Source organism: Buteo buteo, chromosome 12, assembly GCF_964188355.1.
Source record: "Buteo buteo chromosome 12, bButBut1.hap1.1, whole genome shotgun sequence".
Taxonomy (NCBI): Eukaryota; Metazoa; Chordata; class Aves; order Accipitriformes; family Accipitridae; genus Buteo; species Buteo buteo.
In genome coordinates, this window is record NC_134182.1 from 12,326,436 (window position 1) to 12,348,769 (window position 22,334).

At 41.1% G+C, this 22,334-nt stretch overlaps 1 protein-coding gene and 1 long non-coding RNA gene across 3 annotated transcripts; one reads left to right on the plus strand and one right to left on the minus strand.

The window, feature by feature from the left end:
- Positions 1-8,496: 8,496 nt before the first annotated feature.
- On the minus strand, positions 8,497-18,562 carry ATF3 (activating transcription factor 3). 2 transcript variants are annotated; one of them, XM_075042715.1, is made up of 4 exons: positions 18,328-18,562; positions 13,401-13,561; positions 12,346-12,453; positions 8,497-11,404 (listed from the first exon to the last, which is right to left on the minus strand). In XM_075042715.1, exons 2-4 carry the CDS (start codon positions 13,467-13,469, stop codon positions 11,207-11,209), a joined length of 375 nt encoding a protein of 124 aa, XP_074898816.1. In that variant the 5' UTR covers positions 13,470-13,561; positions 18,328-18,562; the 3' UTR covers positions 8,497-11,206. The 2 variants fall into 2 exon arrangements, with proteins under 2 accessions (XP_074898816.1, XP_074898815.1); XM_075042714.1 differs by having other exon boundaries at positions 13,401-13,644; positions 18,328-18,561.
- On the plus strand, positions 16,882-21,871 carry LOC142037937 (uncharacterized). Its single transcript, XR_012652468.1, has 3 exons — positions 16,882-16,997; positions 18,814-18,909; positions 19,904-21,871. It is a non-coding gene; the product is annotated as an uncharacterized LOC142037937 (long non-coding RNA).
- The last annotated feature ends 463 nt before the right edge of the window (positions 21,872-22,334 follow it).

The window sequence follows — 22,334 nt, forward strand, 5'->3', positions numbered from 1 at the left end:
CACATTTCATAGTATGGTTTGGGTTGGAAGTGACCTTAAAGACCATCTAGTTCCAACCCCCCAGCCATGGGTAGGGACACCTTCCACTAGACCAGGTTGCTCAAAGCCTCATCCAACCTGGCCATGAACACTTCCAGGGAGGAGCATGGAGCTATGCTATGGGAGCTATGTGTGTATTTAGAATGCTTGCTTAAGGAATTCACACTCAAATGTCTTTTTCCATGATGACTATGTAGATGGCACATGGCAGAGGCTGGGCTGTGGACATTGAAATCTCTCTTTAAAATCACAAGGTTCTTTATCAATGCTAGCAGGAATTTTTGGTAGGATGTCTTGTCCAGTCCTTGTGACATTCATATCCTTCTTTCTTTCACATGGACAGAAGTAGTACACTAATGCTTCACTACTTAAGGAGCGGTCTGAAATGCTAAACATAACTGGATAGCCCCTCAGCAGCTAATTGTTTGTCTGTGCGTGGCAGAACTGGAGGCTTGGCAAAGAGAATAGGATCCCATAGTGCATTCAGTGTCCATGAATATTCAGAGTCAAGGGGTATGTTATGAAAGAATTTAATTTTTTCTACTTTTGCTTGTGACAAATCAGCTTTTAGAAGGAATCCAGTTTCCAGGATATAATAATTGCATTGCTCTTTCTGAGCTAGTAGTGTCCAGAATGAGCTTTTCTGTGCTTTAGAAAATTGTTGCTAAACAACTGTTCCAACAATCGTGAATGTTGGTAGGGTACTGTGCAAGCAATTTGGATCATGAGAGAATTAGATGCATCTTAAAGTGCCGGAAAAAAAACCCCAAACTCTGAATGTCTTTAAATGATGGCACTATATTTTTGGGAAGAGATAGAAAATGGCGCTCTGACCATGTTCTATGTCCTTCTTCTCTGACACACTTATTGCTGTCCATGGAAAGTATCGTCGTTAGTCTGGAATTTAAATATGTGTCATATGTGCCATAGTCATTAGGCTGGAGTCTCTAGGGAAGAGAAAGATGAGAAACCAAAGAAGAGATTGATTAAAATCTATCCCCCTGCCTAGCCCCTTACCATTTTCTTTACAATCATGCATATCTCTTACATGCTCTTTTCATTGCATAGGTGCTTCTGCTGCTTGGACATGCCCTTGGGCATACTGATGCCTTAGGCAAATGTAGGATTATACCTACTCTCTCCTGTGTCCTTCTGTCCCAGAAGACACTTGTCCCTTGAGTCAGCTCTTCCTCCAGGTGGGCTCTGTGAGGCTTGATACCCATCTGTCTGAAATGAACACCTTTGGTTCCAAGGCACACCCCGGGAATTGTTGCCTGCAGCTCATACTGCCCCAGATTCACAGTCACAGTAAAAGGAATCTGCTGCTCCTTACCTCAGGGTGGAAGGGTGATGGGCTGATTGACTGCATGTGAAGGTCTCCTGTATGGAGGTAGTTGAAGTTAAGAGCTGACACTGCTCAGTAGTAGTTTTCTGTCTCGTTTTAGTGATGGTGTTAGTAGTCATCATTTTAACTTCGGCTAGCTGCTTTTGCTGCTGTTGTCGCAGTGTCCAGGAGGATCTGAGGAGCTAGAACTTCTTCTTTGGAAAGAAGATGCAGTTCTTTGTTTACCTTTTTTACCTGTTGTTACCTTTTTCTGATCTGCGGTTTCTGCCACAGTGACCTATTCTGGCCTAAGCAAGATTACTATATCCCTTCTCAAATGTTTTTATGGAATTCTTGCCTGTGCTGAAGAGGACTTGGACATGTCTTGCAAAAAAAGACATTAGCTCTCACAGTGATCGAAATAATTACCAGTCAAAGCATTCATTTTCCCAAAGGCAACCGAGACACCTTTTGTAATTTAGACATTTATTTACAATATAATTATCAATTATGTGATGCTTTTGTGCTGCACAGGCTTCTAGGTTTGTTGTAGTCCCTTGCAAATCTTTTGAAACCCTAGATGTGTGGATACCTGTTCATTTGAGTTTGTAACTGGTTTTCTTCAGTAAATAGCTCCTAAATGAGACTATCTGTAAACTTATGTGCATGAGAGTAAGAATCCTAAGTCTGTTGTGCATTATGTGTAGACATTTTCTTAAAAAAGATTCTGGGTGTGTTACATACAGAACTGTGCAAGTTGCTGCACACACAGAGAAGGAAAAATGTGATATCTTACTTGGAAATACTTAGTCACACAATTAGAAGATATTTCATTATTCATGTGTAAGATAACAGAGTTGAACTTCTGCTTGCACTCTCAACAATGGCATTTCCTGCTTTTGAATACATATTTGTGCAATTTAATATTTGCTTTAGCTTCCTGTAGGATAGTTTCCCTTCTCTTTAAGGGAACTATTATGCTGTGTGCTATAAACCAGCTTTGTAACATTCTGTTCATTTGAGTAATGACTTCTAGAAAGTTGGGAAGGGAAGGGTCAGTGCACAGAGTAGGAGGGTCAAAAATGTTTTGAAGAAACTTAGATATAAGTAACAAAAGATATATGTAAAACAGTGCTTCTTGCTGCTTTTTTCTAGATGCAGAGGGGCATGATATTACTTGAAAGACGGGTAACTTTTTTATTTGATCTCTCCTTTCTCTTGCTATTAATTTTGAGGATTTTTTTTTTCTTTGAACATAGTATTGGTAACCTTTCAGAACTAGCACTGATAATTGGTTTCTCTAGTCTCCTTTTCCTCTGTCCATGGATGGTTTTGCTGTCAGCAGGGGAATGTGGTATGGCCAAATGCACACATTCAAAAATCCTGTTTAAAAAAGACCCCCCATGCACAAACAAACAAACCAGAACACTTGTATCTAAACATGGAATGTTAACAGTCTAATGCATTAAATTTAATTTATTTTCTCTTGGTTTCTTATCTTAGTATACAAAAGTAATATTTCTAAGGCTTTCCCTACAGTCATGAGGATCTCAGCCCATTGCAAGTATTTCAGACCTGGAGTTTAAGAACGTGTGATAAAAGCACAGGGATTAGCTACAAATGTAGGAGTTATGAGCCCTGTGTGATTCAGTTGCAATGGTTGTAGTAGATTAAAATGAGAGGGGAAGTTCTCACCACACCAGCATCAGAGGGCTAGGCTTATCCAGGCCAGGCAAGAAAGGATCCCTCTTTTAGCCCATGAAAGGTAGCTGCACTCCATTCAGTGGAGGGATTATGGTACACTTAGTTTTGCCCAACCAATTTCTCTTGTTCTGATCCCAACTTTTAACCAAGCAATTGTCAATGGATTGAGAATTTTGACTGCAGTAGCTGTTTGGATAAAGGCAACCAAGGCACACGTGCTTTTCTGTCACAGAAAAGTGTGTCTCCTTGGTGACCAGGAAAACTGACTGACTGATTCTAGTTCTACATGTGGGTAATTCTGCATATAAAATAAATCCTTTGGAGTCAGGTAAATTTGCCAAATGCTCTCTTTTCTGCTTATGTTCCAAAATAACCTGTTAGTGTAACCCAGATAACTTAAGGTGTATTTGTTATCTTCAGAGGATTTTTTATCTTTTAACGTATATTTGACTCGTGGATTATTTACACCCATGGTGTCACTATTGCTGTTAGAGGCAAAAAGTGTAAAACAAACAAACAAAAACCCCCAACAAAACAAAAACACCTGAAAACCCAAACTCAAACAACAAAATGACCAAAAAAACCAAACCTAAATGCATTCCTGGGTTTGAGTGGAGTCCCATTTATTACAGGTGTTTTGGATGATTTTACTTGAATGTAAGTGGTAATCACATAGCAATAAAATTTACCTTTCTGTTCAGTAGCTTTCTGGTGACTCAGCACAGTTTTGAACAAGTCTTGCAAAGATCGACAAAGACTCAGTCTTCAAAAGTAAGGTATTTTACTTTGCTTGGGATGAAAGAATGGCACTGCTATAGCATTTTAATTGAGATGAAGTCTCCAAAGTAGGGTATTGTTAAATAACATAGCACTGTACTACTTTATAATTGAGAAAAAAATGATGACACTTTTCCTTTCATGTCAAAATGCTTAGAAGGGAAGGTATCAGTTGTTATCCCTGTCTTTCAGATGGAGAAACTGAGGCATTGGGTGGTTTGTGTCTTTAAGTCACACAGCATGGCAGGGATTAAAATCTGGCAATTAGATGTGTACATGTGTTGTGACTCTTTAATGCCACCGAAAAGCCTGGAGTAGCTGACAGACTCTGAAAGTTCCAAATGTGACTGAGGATGATGAAGACCCTGTTGTATGGGACATTCAGGAGATGGCACTTAGGGCAGAAGAAGCCTGTCAGAGGCAAGCTGAGGGAATAGAGTGGCTAAAGGAACTGATAACTACTAAATCATCTTTCAGTTGTATTATTACTAATTAGCCTGTTAGAGAGTCTAGTGCCAACTGTTGATCAGGGTAAAAAGTGAACATTCAGAGAGCTGAGAAGCTGAAGAAATAGAGGTCATTCCCTGGCTAGAACCCTCTTCAAGACAGGGCAAAGGGAAGTAAACCAGCAGAGGATCTGTCTGAAACTGAAGTGACTGTGGGTGGAGTTTTAGAGAAGAATCAGCACTAACCCAATTGTGTTTTCACCAAAAAGCTCAAAGAAAATGGAAAGAGAAAATTGCTGAAATACTAAAAATAATGTGCAAGTCTCTCACTGTCACCCTGACTCAATCTTCCTTGGTATCTGAGGACTGGAGTGTGGCAAATGTGTCACCAACCTTTATGAAAGATTCCAGGAGACTCCAAGGAACTATAGGCCTGTAATCTGACAGGCAAGTTAATGGGAATTAAGATAAAGAAACTATGAATCAGTAGGTACCTAGATAAATACAGTCTACTTGAAGAGAGTCAGCATGGCTCTTGTAAAATGCAGTTCAGGCTTACAGACACATCTGGAGTTCTTTGAAAGGGTTGACAGATGTGTGGATCAGGGAGATTCAGTAGATGTAGTTTATGGAGGCTTCTAAAGAGACTTCAGTAAATTCCCTCACCAAAGATTTTTTTGAAGAAACCAAATAGCTGTGAATAGAGAAAACGCATATGCATGCATAAAGACTTGATTAAAAGGTAGAAAAGAGAGTAGGAGTAAATGATGAACTGTCTTAGTGGGGCCAGGTTATCCAGTGGAGTTCCACAGGAACCTGTACTGGGACCTGCACAGATCAACATAAATGATGTGGTAAGAGGGTGAGTAGTGTAGGGAGAAAGTTGATGGTAAAAAATTACTAGGGATAGGAAGGAGAAGGGCAGCTTAAGAATATTTGCAGGAAGACTTTATATTTACAGTTTGTGAATTAAAATGGCAGATAAAATTCAATGCAAGTAAATACAAGATAATGCATACAGGGAAGATCGATCCTGGCATCATATATAAAATGTTGGGCTTGAGTTTACCACTACTACTTAGGAGGGAGATTTTGGGGTTATGATAGGTAGTTGCATTGCATCAGACTTCATGCTTGGCAGTCATCGAAAATGCAAAACTAATTTCTGGAGTTATTAGGAAAGGGATGGTGAACATCAAGATCCTGCTGTGTTAACCTAGGGATTGACCACACCTCGAATACTGTGTATAGTTATGGTCACTTTATCTTAAACTACTGGAAAAGCCACAGTTTTCCCAGAAAAACTGGGTAACAGGAATGATCAAGGATGTAAAATGGCTGCCAAAAAAAAAAGTCATTGGATAGGTTGGGACTTTTTATTTTGAAAAAGAAACAACACAGCAAAGTGTAAAATCATGTGGCATGGAGAGGATGGATAGGTGTTCACTCTTCCAATTCAAGAATGAGGGGCTGTCAAGTTGAGTTACAGGGAACAGGGTCAAAAGAAAACAAACTGTTTTCTTCTTTTAAGTGGTGATAGGTCTATGGGAATTGCCACCAAAAGTTACTGTGGGTGAGAGACTGGTCAAATACTTGAGAAAAAGATCTATGGAAGGCCAAAAGGAATCATGTCAAGTTTGTGTGACTCTCGAGCTGAAAATAGTTGGAGTGTGGGAAAGTACCCAGAGGAAGCATGCTTGCCCTGTTCTTATTCTTCCTCGGACAGATGCTTTTGATCACTGCTGTAGAAAGAAAACTGCGCTGCGTGGACCTTTGGTCTGAACTGGTGGAGCTGTTTAGTTGGGAATGCAGGCAGCTGCTCAACAGGCAGCTATGTGACATGTAGCTACGACACGAGCTACAAACCACGACAGCTAACCTGAGGAGCTGAACGATACCCGAGCTGGCTTTAAATGAGCTACCTCAGATGCCAGTAGGAGCCTGTCCTCTGGCTGCAGAGAGCTCATCCTCTTGGTGGCATCAATTAGCCTGCGCTGAGTTTCTTGCTGTCATCACCGGCATGTTCCTGGTACGAAGCTAGCTCATATAAAAATATTGCTATGCTACACTACTATTTGCTGTGTGGGCATACCCACTGTCTAAGCGGGCATGGTGGTGCACCAGTTGTTTTGGTGGAGTCTACAAATATGAACTTGCTAAATTCTCAAAAGCAGAAAAAAAGGATTCTAGCTTCAACTCTCAGTTTCAGTTTTCTATTTATTCATTTCACAGGTCTAATAATTTTCCTGAGTGTCAGTTTTAGTACACTTAGCTTGGGGTGAAGATCTAATAGCACTGAAAATTAGTAAATAACTACTTTTATCACTAAAGTCAGCATTTCTGACTCAGCGTGTCCACTAAGGAAATGAACTTTAAATAACAGGATTTTAAAAAATATTGTCACTCTTTATCTTAACTGCTCTTTAAAAAGAAATTATGTCTATTATATAAATGAAAGTATTATATTGGTGTCATTTGCAAACTAATGAGGAATGTTACCAAGTACTTAACGTAAATTAGTATTATCGCACATTTTAATCATGTGATTCTCAGGGTCTCCAGATGGGGGCACTGGGCAAACATAGAAATATGGCAATGGCCAGCATGAATGAGATTTATACCTAATCCAGTATTCTGTTGAAGGGGGGAGGGGGAGGAACCCCAAGAAAAATGGATGTGAGATAGAGTTGTCATTCTGGATTTAGAATTTTTTTAAGATTAAGTAGATCTCGTTTTCAAACTCTTTTGCTACTAACAAACAATTGTACTGTTTTGCTTTCATCACCCATAAATCTTCCCAGTTTTTCTTGCAAAAAAGAATTGGTGATTTTAAAACCATCCCCTTAATCAATAACTTCAAATTCTAATGGGCCCAGGTAGAAAAGTTATTGTAAATTTAAATTTGTTACCATTCAGTTTCATTAAACATTTACAGCCTAGCATAAATCATTGGCTCTGCCTACCTTCAATATTGCTATTTATTGATTTACATCAAGGGAAGAGCTAGAAAAAAGTAGAAGATGCTCCTTATTAATGTACAGTGTAAAGCCCAGCATGCTTTAAGGTCTGCATGGGCCTGTACTTACACAGATTTAGCATCTAAAACAAGACCTAAGGAGAAGATATAGCCTATTGTTTTGGTCAAGGAATATCAGTTATGCTATTAGGAATATGTCATAGAGACCAATGGTGGTTTCATGGTTTCAACTCATACCATTTAAAGAAAATATAAAATATCTGTTCAGGAATTCATAGCCCTAATTTTGTTAAGGTTTTCTAAAATGGGCCAGGCAGATGATTTATAAATTTACCAAATTAGAAATGAACTGGGTATTCAAAAGTAAAATTTGATAGCAGCTATAGGAGAATGCATGAAAGGGTGAATATGTGTATTGGGACTGCACATCTGTAAATGGATGTACCAATAAGGAAAGTAAGCATTCAACATTGCCAAGCTCATAGTAGCCTAGGTCTTCCTTGCAGCTGATAAAATTTTTAAGTAGATTTTGCAATAGTGCAATGGATTTCCTGGTCCCTGGAGCTCCTAGCCTTCTATCTGACCTCTGTATTACAAGTTATGACTGCTTGTAAAGGATTAAAGCTAAAAGATTTCATCCACATCACCGGCTGTCAAAACACAGGGACTTCTGTCTGAGTGTAGATACTTACTTTAGGAAAGGAAGGATAGAACATCTTGTTCATCTTTCCTCATGCTTTTCCACGCACACACCTGCACACACGCACACCCCCCCCCCCCCCCCCCGATGCACAGAGGAAAAACAACAAAGCCCTAATCATGCTATGCTTCTTTAGTACCTTCCATATAACCATAGAAAGCAATCTATAAATATTAAAGCTTCATAGCAGCAAAAGCATTAAACCCATTTGGTAATCAGATAGCTGAAATAACTATCAGCTGGTTGGTTGCAAGGTTAGGAAAGGTTCAGGAGTTCTCATTTCCAGTCCTTTAATCTAAGCCCTAGGCCACAAATAAGAAATTAGCCTGGAATTCATCATCAACCTTGCAATAACAAAACTTTGTTTATACCTTGACAAGCAGTGAACAGTACCAATTTCACTTTATAAGACGCTTACTGTTGCAAACCTATACATTTTTTGCTTTTTAATATCTCAGTGTTGTTTTAAGAAAATTAAGTTGCTTCTGGGCCTTGAAACTTAGAATGAATTAAATGACACGTGAATAAATATATATTAATTCTTTTTTATTAAAGTATCAAAACAAACTTGAATAGAAAACAAACTGCTTTTAATGCATTTTAAGGGTTCTCCTGAATAAAGTATACTTTTTAGAAAACTCATGCAACATACTGTTCCTTTCTAGGTGTTTAAACACTCTCTTCCTGGCTGCAGTCAAATGAACTTGAGTACCATCATTTCTGGCGTAGCGTGCAGGAGCACGCATGCACACACATACAAAAGCAGTAGAAAGCAGCTATATAAAGAAATAAAAATAGATTTTCTTCTGACAATAGTAGTGGTACCATATTAACATTTGGCATGCTAAGTAAATAACATCAAGCAAGAAAAGCATGACGCCTGCGTCACCAGTGATATGGTTAAAAGCAACCATACAAATTCCCTAAGGGAGACACATGTATTCTGTCATTATATTCTAATCTCTGTGGTAACACTTTATAACAGTATAGGAGGCAAACAGTTTTGTCTGCTGGTATTTGATGTGCAAAAGGCAAAGCCAAGGTGTACGATACCCAGATGATGCCTTAGTTTTTTATTTCCACATTACAGAAGTCAAATACCAATGAACATCGTTTGACAAGTTTGTTGTAATACACTTCATGTGTATCTGTTGTCTGATAAACAGCTGGTCCAATTCCCTGTGGAACTTGCCCTCTAAGCCAGAGAAGTTGGAGCAGAGGCTCCAAACTCTGCATACAGGACATGAATAAAACTCACTGAAGTCAGTGGAACTCCTTCCAACATACAAAAAGAGGGGATTCTCAGGACAGAATTGGACCTAGTATGTCATCTTTAATACATTCACTTTTCAGATACATGAAGCACATATCTTTAAAATGTGATATAGGACATTACAATATATCCAGATCTCAGGAAAATGTACTAAGAAGTTCTGTTGCAGAATATAATGATCGTATAAAGATCAGGTAAGATATCTGATAGACTCATCTGGGACTTGCAGGGTAAGAAGCTTATGGCTGAGGTATCTTTAAGTTTAGCCTTTAGAACAAACCCACAATTTCAACACTGTGTAACTGGTGTAAAATATTATGTACTGTAAGCTTCATTCTTATTGTCTGCTTTGTTTAAATTGTGACATTGAACAGCTAGACACCACTGATGGAGGTACAGAATTTTGGAAGGTATAATGTCTGCACTCAATTGTTGAAGATACTCAGTGCCTCATCTGTGGAAAAGATGAAGGATAAGTGTTTTCAACAGTGGTGTCTCAAATACAACTGGTGAAGTTTAGGAATATATAATATTAAACACCAAGAGATAAAAGTAAAAAGACAGCACAACACTTGTGTTTTCAGTTTTAACTTGCTCGCAGTATTTATTAACTCTACTCATGATGATATTAGTGATAAATAAGGATATTTTCTTTTACAAAAAATTGTAAGGATATATTTTATAGGCTTAAACAATCTGAGAATTTCACAGAAACATCAGAATTTAAACACTCATAGCTCCAACTGTTTTGTCCAGCAGCTCTTCTACCAGTTCAAAAACATCTAAGGTTAGTATTTAATAAAAACAGTTATTCTCTACATCAAAACTCTTGCCTCCTTTAGATTCTAAGTAACTGTAGTTGTCACTCAAATGTAAAATAAAAGTAGCTGCAATCATATTTTTTCCCTCTGAATCACCTGGCAAAAGGAAGTAATCCTGACCAGGATGGAAAAAGGTTTGTCAAGCTCTTATGCCTATAAGAGCTATCTGCATAAGCAGACCCACTGAAGTCCATGGAACCTCTTATGTGAGTAAGGGTTAATAGCATGAATTAAGGCTTATAGGATTAGATCTTAGATGATTTTTTTTTAAAAAAAAACTTCTCATGATTTATGAGCCTGGGCTTCAGTCCTGTGGTTCTTTACTCAGGCAAAACCTGTATCAATATCCCTCCATAATTAGTTTCCTCCTTCCAGTGGGTCCAATTCACCAAGTCACCAAGTGGTGGAACAAGCTGCTCTTCAGCAATTCAAGGAAAAATTGTAGTCCCCAAAGGATAGTAGGTGGGGTTCCAGCTCATAAAATACAAACTTAGCTACATGGACATTTTGCAAGAAACATTTCTTTGTCACACCTACTAGGCTCTTCAAATTCAGTCTCTTGAGATGAGTCATAGAAAAAACCCACACAAGTGTTGTGAAAAAAATGACAAAGCTTAGTTGGAACTAAAGGCTTTTTGTGTGTGTGTGTTAGGTTAGAATGCAACATTACGTATCAGTACATTCTGCCAGAAACCATGCTCCTGGAAACTTCGAAACTTTAAAAATACTCTCAGTCTGCTTTCCCTACCAGCGACAAGGAAAAGTAGTGTCCATCCAGCACAGCTGTCTGTACCATGTGCATCATTGGAAGTCATAGTGTTCTAGCACAAACATCGTGAGTGCAGATACTGTATACTAGCAGAGAGCTAAAACTTCTGAAGCTGTTGTCTGTAGCTCCTAGGAACAGCAAGTATGACAGGTGCAAAACCTATGTTTTGAGGCAGAAGACTCTTCAATTTGATTGAGACCAGATCTTCCAAGGGGAAGAATCGCTGTCAAGCCAAAATGATTCTTTCTGCTTAAGAAAGCAATCTGCCCTTCCTAAAGGCTCTTGACTAATAGAATCCTACACATTATGTCAGATCCTCCGTGGATTCTGGTAGCTGTTAAAAACACTATAAATATTTCCACGTTTGCCATGTCACTTAACCTTGTAATGTGCCTTCTTTGATCTGTTGAATAAAAAGATTCCTTTCATCTTCAGGTGTCCTTCCGTTTTGTGCCCTAACTATACACGTGGGCCTGTGAAGGTTTAGCATGTATATCAAATGCTGCTTCTCGTTCTTTAGCTCTTCGATCTGGGCTTTTAATTCTGCATTGATAGTTTCCAGCTTTTCTGATTCCTAGTCACAAAGGACAGACACAACTATTAGACTGAGTAGATGAACATTGCCATTAACTGTTTGAACTAATAGTTGCAGTCTTTTTTATTGCTGGGAAAGCATATGACTAGCAGGGAAAGGAATTGCATGTTCTTAGTGTCCCGTAATGATGAAACTATACATCCCCCAGTTGATAATAGCCTAAAACCCAGATTGACAGTTACCTTCTTTGGCCTGTAGAGAAGTATAATGGAAGTTGAAAAGCCAAATTCAGACTTGTATTCACTTACAATGATAGCAATAATGCTTTGGATACCTATCTTCTGCAAGGTTATTCTGAACTTTTGGGGTCAAAAATTGACCCCAAATTATCTAAACTTCTTATTAACTCCCTGGAACATCATGTCACATATCTGTAAACCTATGTTCAGCTAACAAAGTAAGGACATAGCTTTTTTTTTTTTCCCCTACCCCTAGATATAGGAATAAAGACAGGCCTGATGCTGCTGTAATATAGTTGTATATCATGGCAGAGCAGGTGAAGACACAACTGGGGTCTTAGGACAGAGAATTTTGGGGTAAGCTACTATGCCACTCATTTCATAAAGAAGTCAGAAAGTACTTGTTGGTGGTTTTGGACTCTTGGTCTCCACAATGAATGTTACATGAAATGAGTTTTTACTTCTTTCTGTGTTCAGTGTACATGTTCAAATTAATATTATCCCCATAGACAAGATCAGTCACTGAAACAGTATCTCTTTTCGCTCCCACCATGCTTTCACTTTAGTCCAGTTTTAACCTGGTTTGGCTTTAATATATAGCATGTTAATTATTTTATAACTAATGTTTTGAAGGGTTTTGGGTGACATCTTTCTGTATTTCCTACTGTGACAGTACCCCATGCTATCTGTTTGGATCCTGGCAGGATGACAGATTAAGAACAATTCAAGCCAGCCACTTACTTTCTGCAAACATTCCGTTTTTTCCTTCTTTTTGTTTCGGCACTTTGCAGCAGCAATTTTGTTCCTTTCCCTTCTTCGCTTTTTTCTTTCATCCTCTTCAGGAGAAAACTATCCCATAAAAACAGATATGCACAATCCGTAAGATGTTGTAAATACATGACCTGTATTTTAATAACTTCTGCATTTTTAAAAGCAATACAGATAATGTTGTCAGTGCTCATAATGAGTTACATAAGAATGTGATTCTGACCTTGCTTGCCATACCAGTAAAATGGTAGTAACTCCATTAGAATCGTCAATAAAACCTGACTGGAGTTTGGGTGGTTGTAATCCATGTGATGGCTCATTTTAAATCAACGGTACTCAAAAGAATTTGCCGAGTGTCCCCCCAGGCTGACTCCCACCCGTCCATCTTGCCTCTATTTCCCAAGGTGGAAAAGGAGCGAGGGGCACAGGGAGCAGAGAAGAGGTGTCGTGAACGAGGCGGTGAGAGTGCAGCAAACTAAAGGCAGCACTGAAAAGGGAATAGTAATGCGTTCCTTCAAGCTTTGGCTTGTTTCCTGGGGAGGCTCAGACCAAGGTGTAGCTGTTTCCCTAACTTAAGCTATTTTTCCACTTCATAAGAGAAATGTCTTTCACGGAGACTATTATCTTCAAGTAAAAACCTCGTGTGGACATAGCATGGCCATGTCTATCTTAGTCTAGCCCATGTGGGTCCTACTGGACTCTCCTCAGTGAAATATAACTTCAGCAGTGACTTATTTCAAGTTCAGCCACAAGTAGGCAGGGAAACCAGATCAGCACTTGCTCTAATCACTGTAAAACACTGTCCTTAGTCCATAATAAAAAATAAAATATCCAACTATAGATCTCAATGGAAATGAGAAATACCAGAGTGTTTCTCAGAAGCATTTAACAGAAAGCCAAGCAGCAGGCTTAAAAGGATCAAGTATGGTGGAGAGGGTTGTCTGTAGCTGATATAATTACTGGTCTTGTGGTGAAACTTTATTAGAGTATTAATCATTCACGCTGAAATGCTATTTAAAGAGCCATACCTCTGTTTTCATGATTGATGTTTCAATTGGCCTTTCAGAAACTGTCATCGTGTCCAGTGTGGAAGACATCCTGTGGGACTGACGCTTATTCTGAATGGCAAACCTCAGTTCCTCTTTCACCAGTGGGGTTAAATTTGTGAAATCATCAAACCCCAGTGACCCTGCAGGGGACAAAGTGGGAACAATTGCGGAGGCGCTGACTTCTAATGCAGATACCTGGCCTGAGTGTTGGACCATCATTTTGCTGAAAGGTAAAAAGAGATAATAATAGTCTTTCAACAACTTTAGAAAGGCAAATAATATTTCCTAAAGATATGTTTCATACTGTGAATAATACTGTATTTCTTGCATTGCTTCAGTCCCCATTCCGCGTCTACCCCAATCTCTCACTAGAGACAAGCAGTTAAGAATTTGGTCACTAGTAAAAATTTCTACTTTATGTTAACTTAAAATTAGTATTTTAAAAAAATAACAGTATTAGCACATCACACAATTTCTAGGTCTTTCTGAAACTTAATATTAAAAAAAAAATTGTGTGTATGTATGTATACTGTGAAGTTTTAAACTGGTAATGTGTGGCAAATGAGAATCAAGTGAACAGGAAGAAAAAGAGGATAAGGAAGAAAAATCAGAAAGCAAAAAAATATTATTATTTAAAGCACAGAAAGAGCTTAAAAGTATCTCCATCCTCAGAGCTATACTACCACAGATTCCAGCTTCAAATGGACAGAGCACACGTTGATCTCAGCTACATTTAGGCAAAGCTCAATGAGTTCTACTAGTAGCTGAAGTTTGCTAACCAAGACAGGATCTGTCACAAAATTATCATGCTCAATTTTACACAGAGTTGTAGATCTGGTTATAAATGCCTGAAAAATGGTTAACAATAAGAGCTGGCACAAAGGTAAAAGTCTATACGTGCTCTGGGGCTTTAAAGCACAGGCTGAGTTGGAGGAATTGAGTCATGAAAAACATGAAGCTGTTTCTTTCATTCCTTTGCTCTTGTAAAATCTGAAACTGTCCTCATGTGCCCTCAACAAGAGGTTTGAAATTCTTAAATATTTATGGTCAGATCTCCTGCTGATATAAAACAGTGTGACTGAAGAGACTTTAGGGGAATTATGCAAATGGACACCCATGGAGGAACCTCATTTCTAGTAGTTTTCCTAAGAAAATGAACCTACCCAACAGTGTGCTCTACTTTCCTCTTTTTAATCATTCTTATTAATTTTTTAGCCAATTTTGGAGGGAGAGAGGCCCCCTGTGTGCTTTGTGAAAACTGGTGACCCCACTGAGGGAGAAAGAGGCAAAACTCAGCAGTCAGCCATCCAAACATCATGGGCAACCTAGCTAGCTGATGCACACAGCTCTGCATGACACAAACCACCTCTCACCCAGAAGAGGCAAGATACAAGGTCTGGAAGAAAGCTGAGCACTTTCTGTGTGGGGCCCAAGGGACAAGAGGTGCAAATTCATAGAAAACCAGATTGTATTACTTCCCTTATTTATAAAGCAACTTGTGTTACATTGGATTTTACCATGTTGCTTTTCTAGTTTTCTTTGGTGTGTCGGTTTGCGGGGGGGGGATGGCACTATAGCTGTATGGGTAATTACAGTATGTGTTATTTACTCTTGATTAGAACTGTAATAATTACAGCAAAGTCAATTGTAATTAACTTAGTGCAGGTAAACAAATAGTTGCCTTGGGATAGCAGTGTGGGTAAGTTAAATTTCTACATGGTCAACCCAGAACTGCACAGTTCCCCATACGCTACGTCTGTAACCCAGCAATAAATGTTTGGGGTCACGTGCTTTGACAAGAAGATAGATTTTGCTCAGAGATATCTAAAAATACACTGTAAATCCACACTGGTGCAAATGAGAATAGAATCTGGTTCATCGCTAAGTGAGGTAAATATAAAAATCTGAGGACAGTGAATTGCCAGTTGGTAGAAAATACCATGACCAGCTGCAGAGTCTTCCTCACTTCTTCCTCACCCAGTCACCACAGAAGAGCTGAACATTTCCCAGAGTCTGGGGGTGAAATCCTGAACCCACTGAAATCAAGAGGACTTTTTCTGTTGACCTCAATGGGGTGAGGATTTCACCCGTAGTCATTAAAGATGAGGAAATTATTTGGAACAATTTGTTATTCAGAAAGACCTTGGGAAATTTATGTAATTCTCTTCAGAAAGCCCCTGCTCATGAGTCACATTTAAAGTACTGATACGGTTTAATCCTATAATCTCAGAAAGCTAGCAGTTACTCTTTTTCAACAAGTCAGAAACAGCCCTATAATTTCCAGCTGAAGTCTTCCCAGCATTATTTACCATTTAGCAACATTCAACCATTCAACTCATTTAAACAGGCTAATTCCAGATGACACTGAACCCCTCATTGCTAGCAGAAATTTCAGCTATTTTCACTGAATCAGTCTCCTTGGCTGCTGGTGATGGCTTCATTCAACAAAGTTAATTCTGTATGATTCAATAAAACCAGGAGTCTTGAATTAACAGTAAAACTGTTTCTCCAGCCTACAAAATAATTAATTGGGCTAATAAATTTTGAGCTCTGGTGGTTTATTCAATTATTTGTCAGTTTAGGTGAACTTTTAATTAAGGTCAGCAGCAGCACCAGAGGAAACCAAGAATGTTTGTGCCCAAGAGACTGTGTTAATTGTGGATTTCTACCTGTTAGTGCTAAGTGTACCATAAGCACTACCAAACCCCTACTATAATGTCTCCAGGTACTATCATCCATCTGTCATTAGTGTGTGTGTGTGGAAAAAAAAAAAAAAAAAAAAGCAGTAGGGTGCCCACAGGGAGGGGAAGCACAGAGTGGGAAGTGTCCTTGACCATAGAAACTTGCTGCTCTCCTGCCTGAACAGCTCACTGACCTTCCAGACATCCTGAAAGGCATCTCTATTTACCCAGACTTTAGGGAAGGGAGGGCCTACTGGGGGGCTGAGGCTTGTGTAAGGATTTCTGCCGTGAGCAGAGTCCCATTTTGCAGAGCTGTTTGCCACTGGTTTGCTTTTCTGGGGCTCTTTCTTGGGGCAGGGCTTCTGGACAGTGCCTGATAGACAGGGTAGGCTTCCAGTCTACCACTGGGATTGTTAGGAGCCACCGTGATACAAATAACAAAAATAATCAGCCTTATGTCAAAGCTACTCAGTAAGCTGAATAGATTCCCTTTTCATAACAACAAGGTAGATGTTTTCCAACTTCTGAGGAACAAATCTTCTTTCAGAAATGTTTTGCAAGAAGGAAAATTAGGTTTTGCTATTTTAAAAAATGCAACAAGTTGCCCTTCCTTTTTCTCAATTTTTATATAGATTGTACCTCTGTCTATAAGCCATCAAGAGCACAATCTCATTTTCTCTGGGTTTGTAAAGGCTGGGGAAACAGTAGGAATAAGAATATCAAGCCTTAAAGTGTGATTACATCTGGGCCTTTCTGATACGATCTTTGTTTACTTTGTTAGACCATGCACATGGACCTGGGCTCCAGGCTGCTTTGAGTACTTCTGGAGTTACTGACATTGAAGGTGCTGAACATTTCACAGACCTGCACCGTAAAGGCCCAGCTTATTCCCAGTGTGAGTTAATGCTTCGTTACTTTATCCTTAGTTTTGGAATTCTCCAAAGAGAACAGCTTTTCTATTAATGGTACCCTCCCAATCAGGTAGATTTAACCAACTTCATTCATTCGTTTGTCCCCTCCTTTTTGTTGGTTCTTTTGCCGATGATTCTTTCCATCTACAGTGAACTTTTACATCTCATCTGCCAGTATTTTAATTTCAGGACATACTTCCTAGCTGTGCATTTCTATTATTTAAGGGTATTCTTGTTTAGTGTTAGTATTGAAAGCGAGTACTTTCAGTCTTGTCTTTTTTTGCTTAACTGCAGATGGCTGACTGTGCCTTTTGGTTTTATTTCTTCATATGAATTCCTTTTCCTCTGGTGCTGATGCAATAAACCCCGATAACCATTGAGGTTAATCTTAAACAGCATTAAGAGCAATTACGGTTCACAACCTCTGTGCACGCTGGTTGACCTTAAGCTTTCTGACATCCCACATCATTCCCGAACCATTTTCTGTTGCCTTCCAGCTTCTCAGATGCTGTTACTAGGAGGAAAATTGATTTCCAACAGGAAACTCGTTCTCTGAAACACGTTTGCTGTTGGGTCACGCCTGACTCGATTAGGCAACAGTTTAGCCAACCTCCTTCGTGTCAAGACACGGGGACAGAAAGAAAAGCGAACGGCCCTGGCTCACGCCGAGAGCTCCCGCTCATTTTAAGCGCACACAGTCGAGCCACCTCTACGCGGCCGAGCGGGGTTGCCCTTCGCCTGCCCGGTCCCGCTGCAGCTCCTCCGTCCCTGCCCCTGCGGACCCGCCGGGCTCGCGGTGCCGCCGCCGCGGCTGCCGCCTCCCGCCGCCGCCGCCCGGCCGCTCTCCGGCATCCCCGCCGGTCCCGGGGCCGGCGCCGTCCCTCCGCCGCGGCCGCCACCGCGCGGTGCCGAGCGGCTCTGCCGGTCCCGGGGAGAGCCGGGGCTCGGCGGGTTCCCTCTGTCCCTCCGTCCCGGCGCTCCCATCTGGCGGCGGCCCGGGCAGGGGCTTCCCCCAGATGGGAGCGCCGGGAGGGACCCTCAAGCCGCCGCCGGCGGAGGACGGCCGGGGCGGGGGGGGGGGGGGGGCGCTCCGGCGGCAGGGCCGGGGGCTTTCCCGGGGCTCACGGGAGGCGGCGGCACCGCCGCCCCCGACTTCGCTCCGGCGGCGAAACTTTTCCCCGCCGCGGACCCCCCTCCCCGCCCCCGCGGCGGGCATCTCTCCGTGGCGGGACAACCTCCCACGGAGCTCAACCCCGCGACCCGCCGGCACGGAGAACCTCGGCGTCTCCCCCCCCCCCCCCCATTCCCACCTACCTTCCTCCCTTTGCTGCTGCTGTTTTCCCGGCCGGAGGGAAGGGGGTCCGTACCCAGCCCGCAACGCTGCCGTCCCCGCTCCGCCGGGAGAGCAGCTCTCGCCGCTCCCCGCTCCTCTGCTTCTCGCTTGGGTTGCATCACCCCCCTTATATAGCCGAGCGGGCAGCTCTGGTATTTACTCTGGCGGCGAGTCCCGGGCTGATGTCATGCTATTAATAGCCTCTCCGAAAGAGAGGGAGGAGGGAAGCAGAGACCGCGGCGGTGATGCAAGGCTTCCCCGCCCGGCACGGCTCGGCACGGCCGCGGCACGGCGCGATCCGCGCCGTGCCGCGGCCGTGCCGAGCCGTGCCGGGCGGCAGCGCAGGTTCCCCCGCACCGAGGAGCATCTGTCGGCACCCGGAGAGACCCCGTCCTCTCTCCCTCCCCCCCACCCCGCCGCCTTGTTTCTTTCTTTCTTTCTTTCTTTTTTTTTCTTTTTTTTTTTAGTGGAAGCGCCGGGGGTTTCTTTCTCCGGGCCGTTTTGCTGAGAAGAAATCAAAGTCCCTCTCACGACAACAACAACAACAAAAAAGTGGAGATTGTGTAGGTTTCGAAAGGACTGAAAAATGTGGTCTGGTTCTACAGGAAAAAAACTTGTTTAACGCCCCCCCCCCCCCCCCCGCTGCTTTAGATGATAGCTAAAAGTCCATTTTACATGAAGGCTTCAGTTTTTACTCCGAGGAGGAAAGACCCGTTTAATGAAATGATAGAAAGCTAAAAATAATGCCGGTTGGTTTTGGGGGTTTTTTTGTTGTTTGTTGTTTTTTTTTTAAATCTTTTCTTAAAACACAACAGCACATGATTTCCTTATGATTTCAGGGAAAACCAGGGAGTCCCTATAGAAGAGAGGGAAATACAGCGGCAGCTGTGGTGAAGGGGGTTTTGTTTTGTTCTTTTTTTGTTTCCATAGCTTCCTGGTTTGTTAAACAACAGACATTGCCTTCTAACAGCCCCCAAAAGTGTTAGAAAATAAGATGTGTCAAAAAAGCTTTTACCCAGGAGAGACACAAAAGCCTTACAAAGAGAGATGCACAGTGTTATCCAGTATGATAATATTCCATATATGATATATACGAACTTGTCATTAAGAGAGTCTTCAAGTCTCTGTACTAGGCATGGAAAGATCAGGATAGTTCATGGTTGAGGGTATTCTAACTAAACCAATACAAAATGTATACCTTCATATATAAAATGTATACCCTGATCAAGTGCTCTAACTGGTTAATTAATTTCATAATGTTCAATGTGGCTATATTTTGATAAAAGGTAATATGTCTCAAGTGATATATTCTGGGATATATTAATTGCTTGGAGCATTTTATCAAGGATATCGATTTCTAATACTGTTTTGAAAGTCCCTCTGTATCGCTGCTCTATGTGTGTGTGGCTGCCTGGGTATGTACGTGTATATACATAAGTGTACACATTGGCTACACAGACAGGAGTAGTAACCTTAGCTTTTTAAATGTCCCACTGCTAGCATGCTCAACTTTGCAAACTTAAAGCTCCTATTTTACATTGAATTTTCTGCTTTCAGAAAAGAAAAAAAAAGCTGGGGAAGGGAAGGAGTCTGGAGTAGTGACGTTGGCTTTCCTCCTGTGGAAGGTGCAGTTGCTCCCTGTTCTTCTCAAACAATGAAGTGCACTTCGCAGAGGGCAGGAGTGAGCTCCTCTGCCGTACCTGGCAGCTCTCAGTTTACAGCTCGTGCAAGCTGCAAGCTTTTCTTTTTCACTCACCTATAGATAAATCATCCTCAGCTCTTTCAAAACATGTTTATTGCCTTATCTTTATTAATCTAGGTAAATCAACGCCAAGAATAATGCCAGGCAAAAACTTTGCTCTTCAGAAGGGTCTAGAGCAAGCTTTACATTTCAGCTCAGTGCAGCCTGTGAAGTTCTTTTTACTTCAGAGGCATAATTTTATAATTCATGCCGTGTTCAGGAACAGCTGGCATCGTTTTTCTCAAGCCTAGAAGAAAAAAAAAACCAAACCTCTCAAGCAGAGGCCAAATGTGGAAAATTTCTTCCCAACAGATAATTGGCTGGAAAGTTCTCAGCATGAAGTTATTGTGGAAACGTGTTAGCAACATCGGTTTTAGTGGCCATGAACAGGTGCCTGCTGTAATTTTGACAGAGATTTAGCAACTGTCCATTCTTATTTAGCTAGCTGTACCAGAAGTGGGAATTTATTTAGAGTATTTTCAGCTAAGCAGAGCAATGTCACAGAATAATGAAGGGGGGGGGAAAAGTAGCTCCCTCCTTCAATGTGGGTAGAAGTACCTTGGAAATCCAAGTGTTGTTATCCTGTTGTTAAGGGTCACTGACATCTACTCAACAATTGCAATGCTTGACCAAGCAGGCAGATGATTATTTTGTTTTGAAATCGTACGATATTATACAAAACTAAAGCCAAGAGATTTGTTTCCTATACAATGCTGTGTCACCACTGCTGGTACCATTATTGCCTAGTAGCTACAGCCTGTACTAAAAACTGACAGAAAACCAGTTGTGTTCATTCTTGAACTACTCCTGAAGTGAGCCAGCTCCACCCTGCAAAGTAAACAGAAAGACCGTTCCTCTGCGCATTTAAGATTAGGCCTCTGAAACATGTCCTGGCTTGAAATTCTTCAGTGAAAAAAGAAAATGAAACCACAGTGAAAAATAAACCCAGTTCCACTGTGTCACATAGGTTTTATCCTGCTACCCCTTAAAACCAGAGCCAACTTGATTGCAGTGAAGATGTAGGATCACACTCCAGTTAAAAAAAATAAAAATTAATAATTAAGACTCTCAGGAAGTTAAAGTAAAACCCTCTCCAGCCACCAGATGCTCTGATGTTCTTTGCCAGTTTCATTTTCCATCTCATAAAATATCTTCCATTTGCCTCCCTCTGAACATTTACTGGTCCTTTTCCATGTCAGTTCTCTTTCATCACAAGCTTCAGGGGACAGTGCCCCTGAAACAGCACTCATTTCACAGAGGTGACATTCATGTATATTAATCCTACTTTCCCGTAGGCCAGGTACAGCAGCTCATGACCAGAAGAGCAATGCATATTGGGTCCTTCTCCCTCTGCAGAGATGTTAGGCTGACTACCACCCCATGGTGTGGTCCTTGCAGCCCTCCAGGAGTCTCCAGTGTAGAGGAAAGAATTCTTTACCTTTTCCTGACCAAATCCTGTCTCCACATCCCTTGAGACTACTTCATACACTGTGGGTATTTGCTTAAAACTAAAATATGGCTGTCTCCTTGCTAAACAGAGCTATCGACATCATTATACAGAGGAACAGACTCCCATCCTTTCAGCAAAAGCTTTCTGCTGTCTTCTGTCTTAACGCAACTATAGGATGTCAGTAAGAGTAACACAATTAAAATCCCTGTATCCCATCCAGATCCTGTGTTGGCTTATGGTCATGTAGTTCCATTAAACCTATTTGGTCTGGTGAAAATATAATGAGATGTAAATAAATAAGATGTGTAGTGATATCTTGAGTAAAACCTGTCTCTCTATGTGCTTTGTGGTTTTAATTATGTTAACTTTTGAAATTACTGTAACAGTCCTGTAACTGACGGGTCCAATTTTTCCCTGCATGGCACGTATACGAGAAAGAGGTTTCCGGAACTCAGAATTATCATGTGGTAAAATCAGGACCGAATCAGGTTTTTTGACTATGCCTAAAAAAGTATTCCCTATTTCTGTGATGGGAATTAACCTTCACCATGATTTTTGCTATGATGTGGTACATTCAGGTCTCAATCTTTGTGGTAAGACTCTGTTCTTCCCCAAAACATATACTAATTTGAGACAGTTTTCCCATCTGACTGGACTAACACCAGAGTTGAAACTTGGGACTATTTTTGCCAAGGTTTAGATTGCTACTGCTTGGACTGTGGGAGTAATCTGCAGTAGAAGTAGCATCAGCCATCCCCACCCAGCCCAGGGCTTTTCAGCTGCCGTCTGGGGACCCC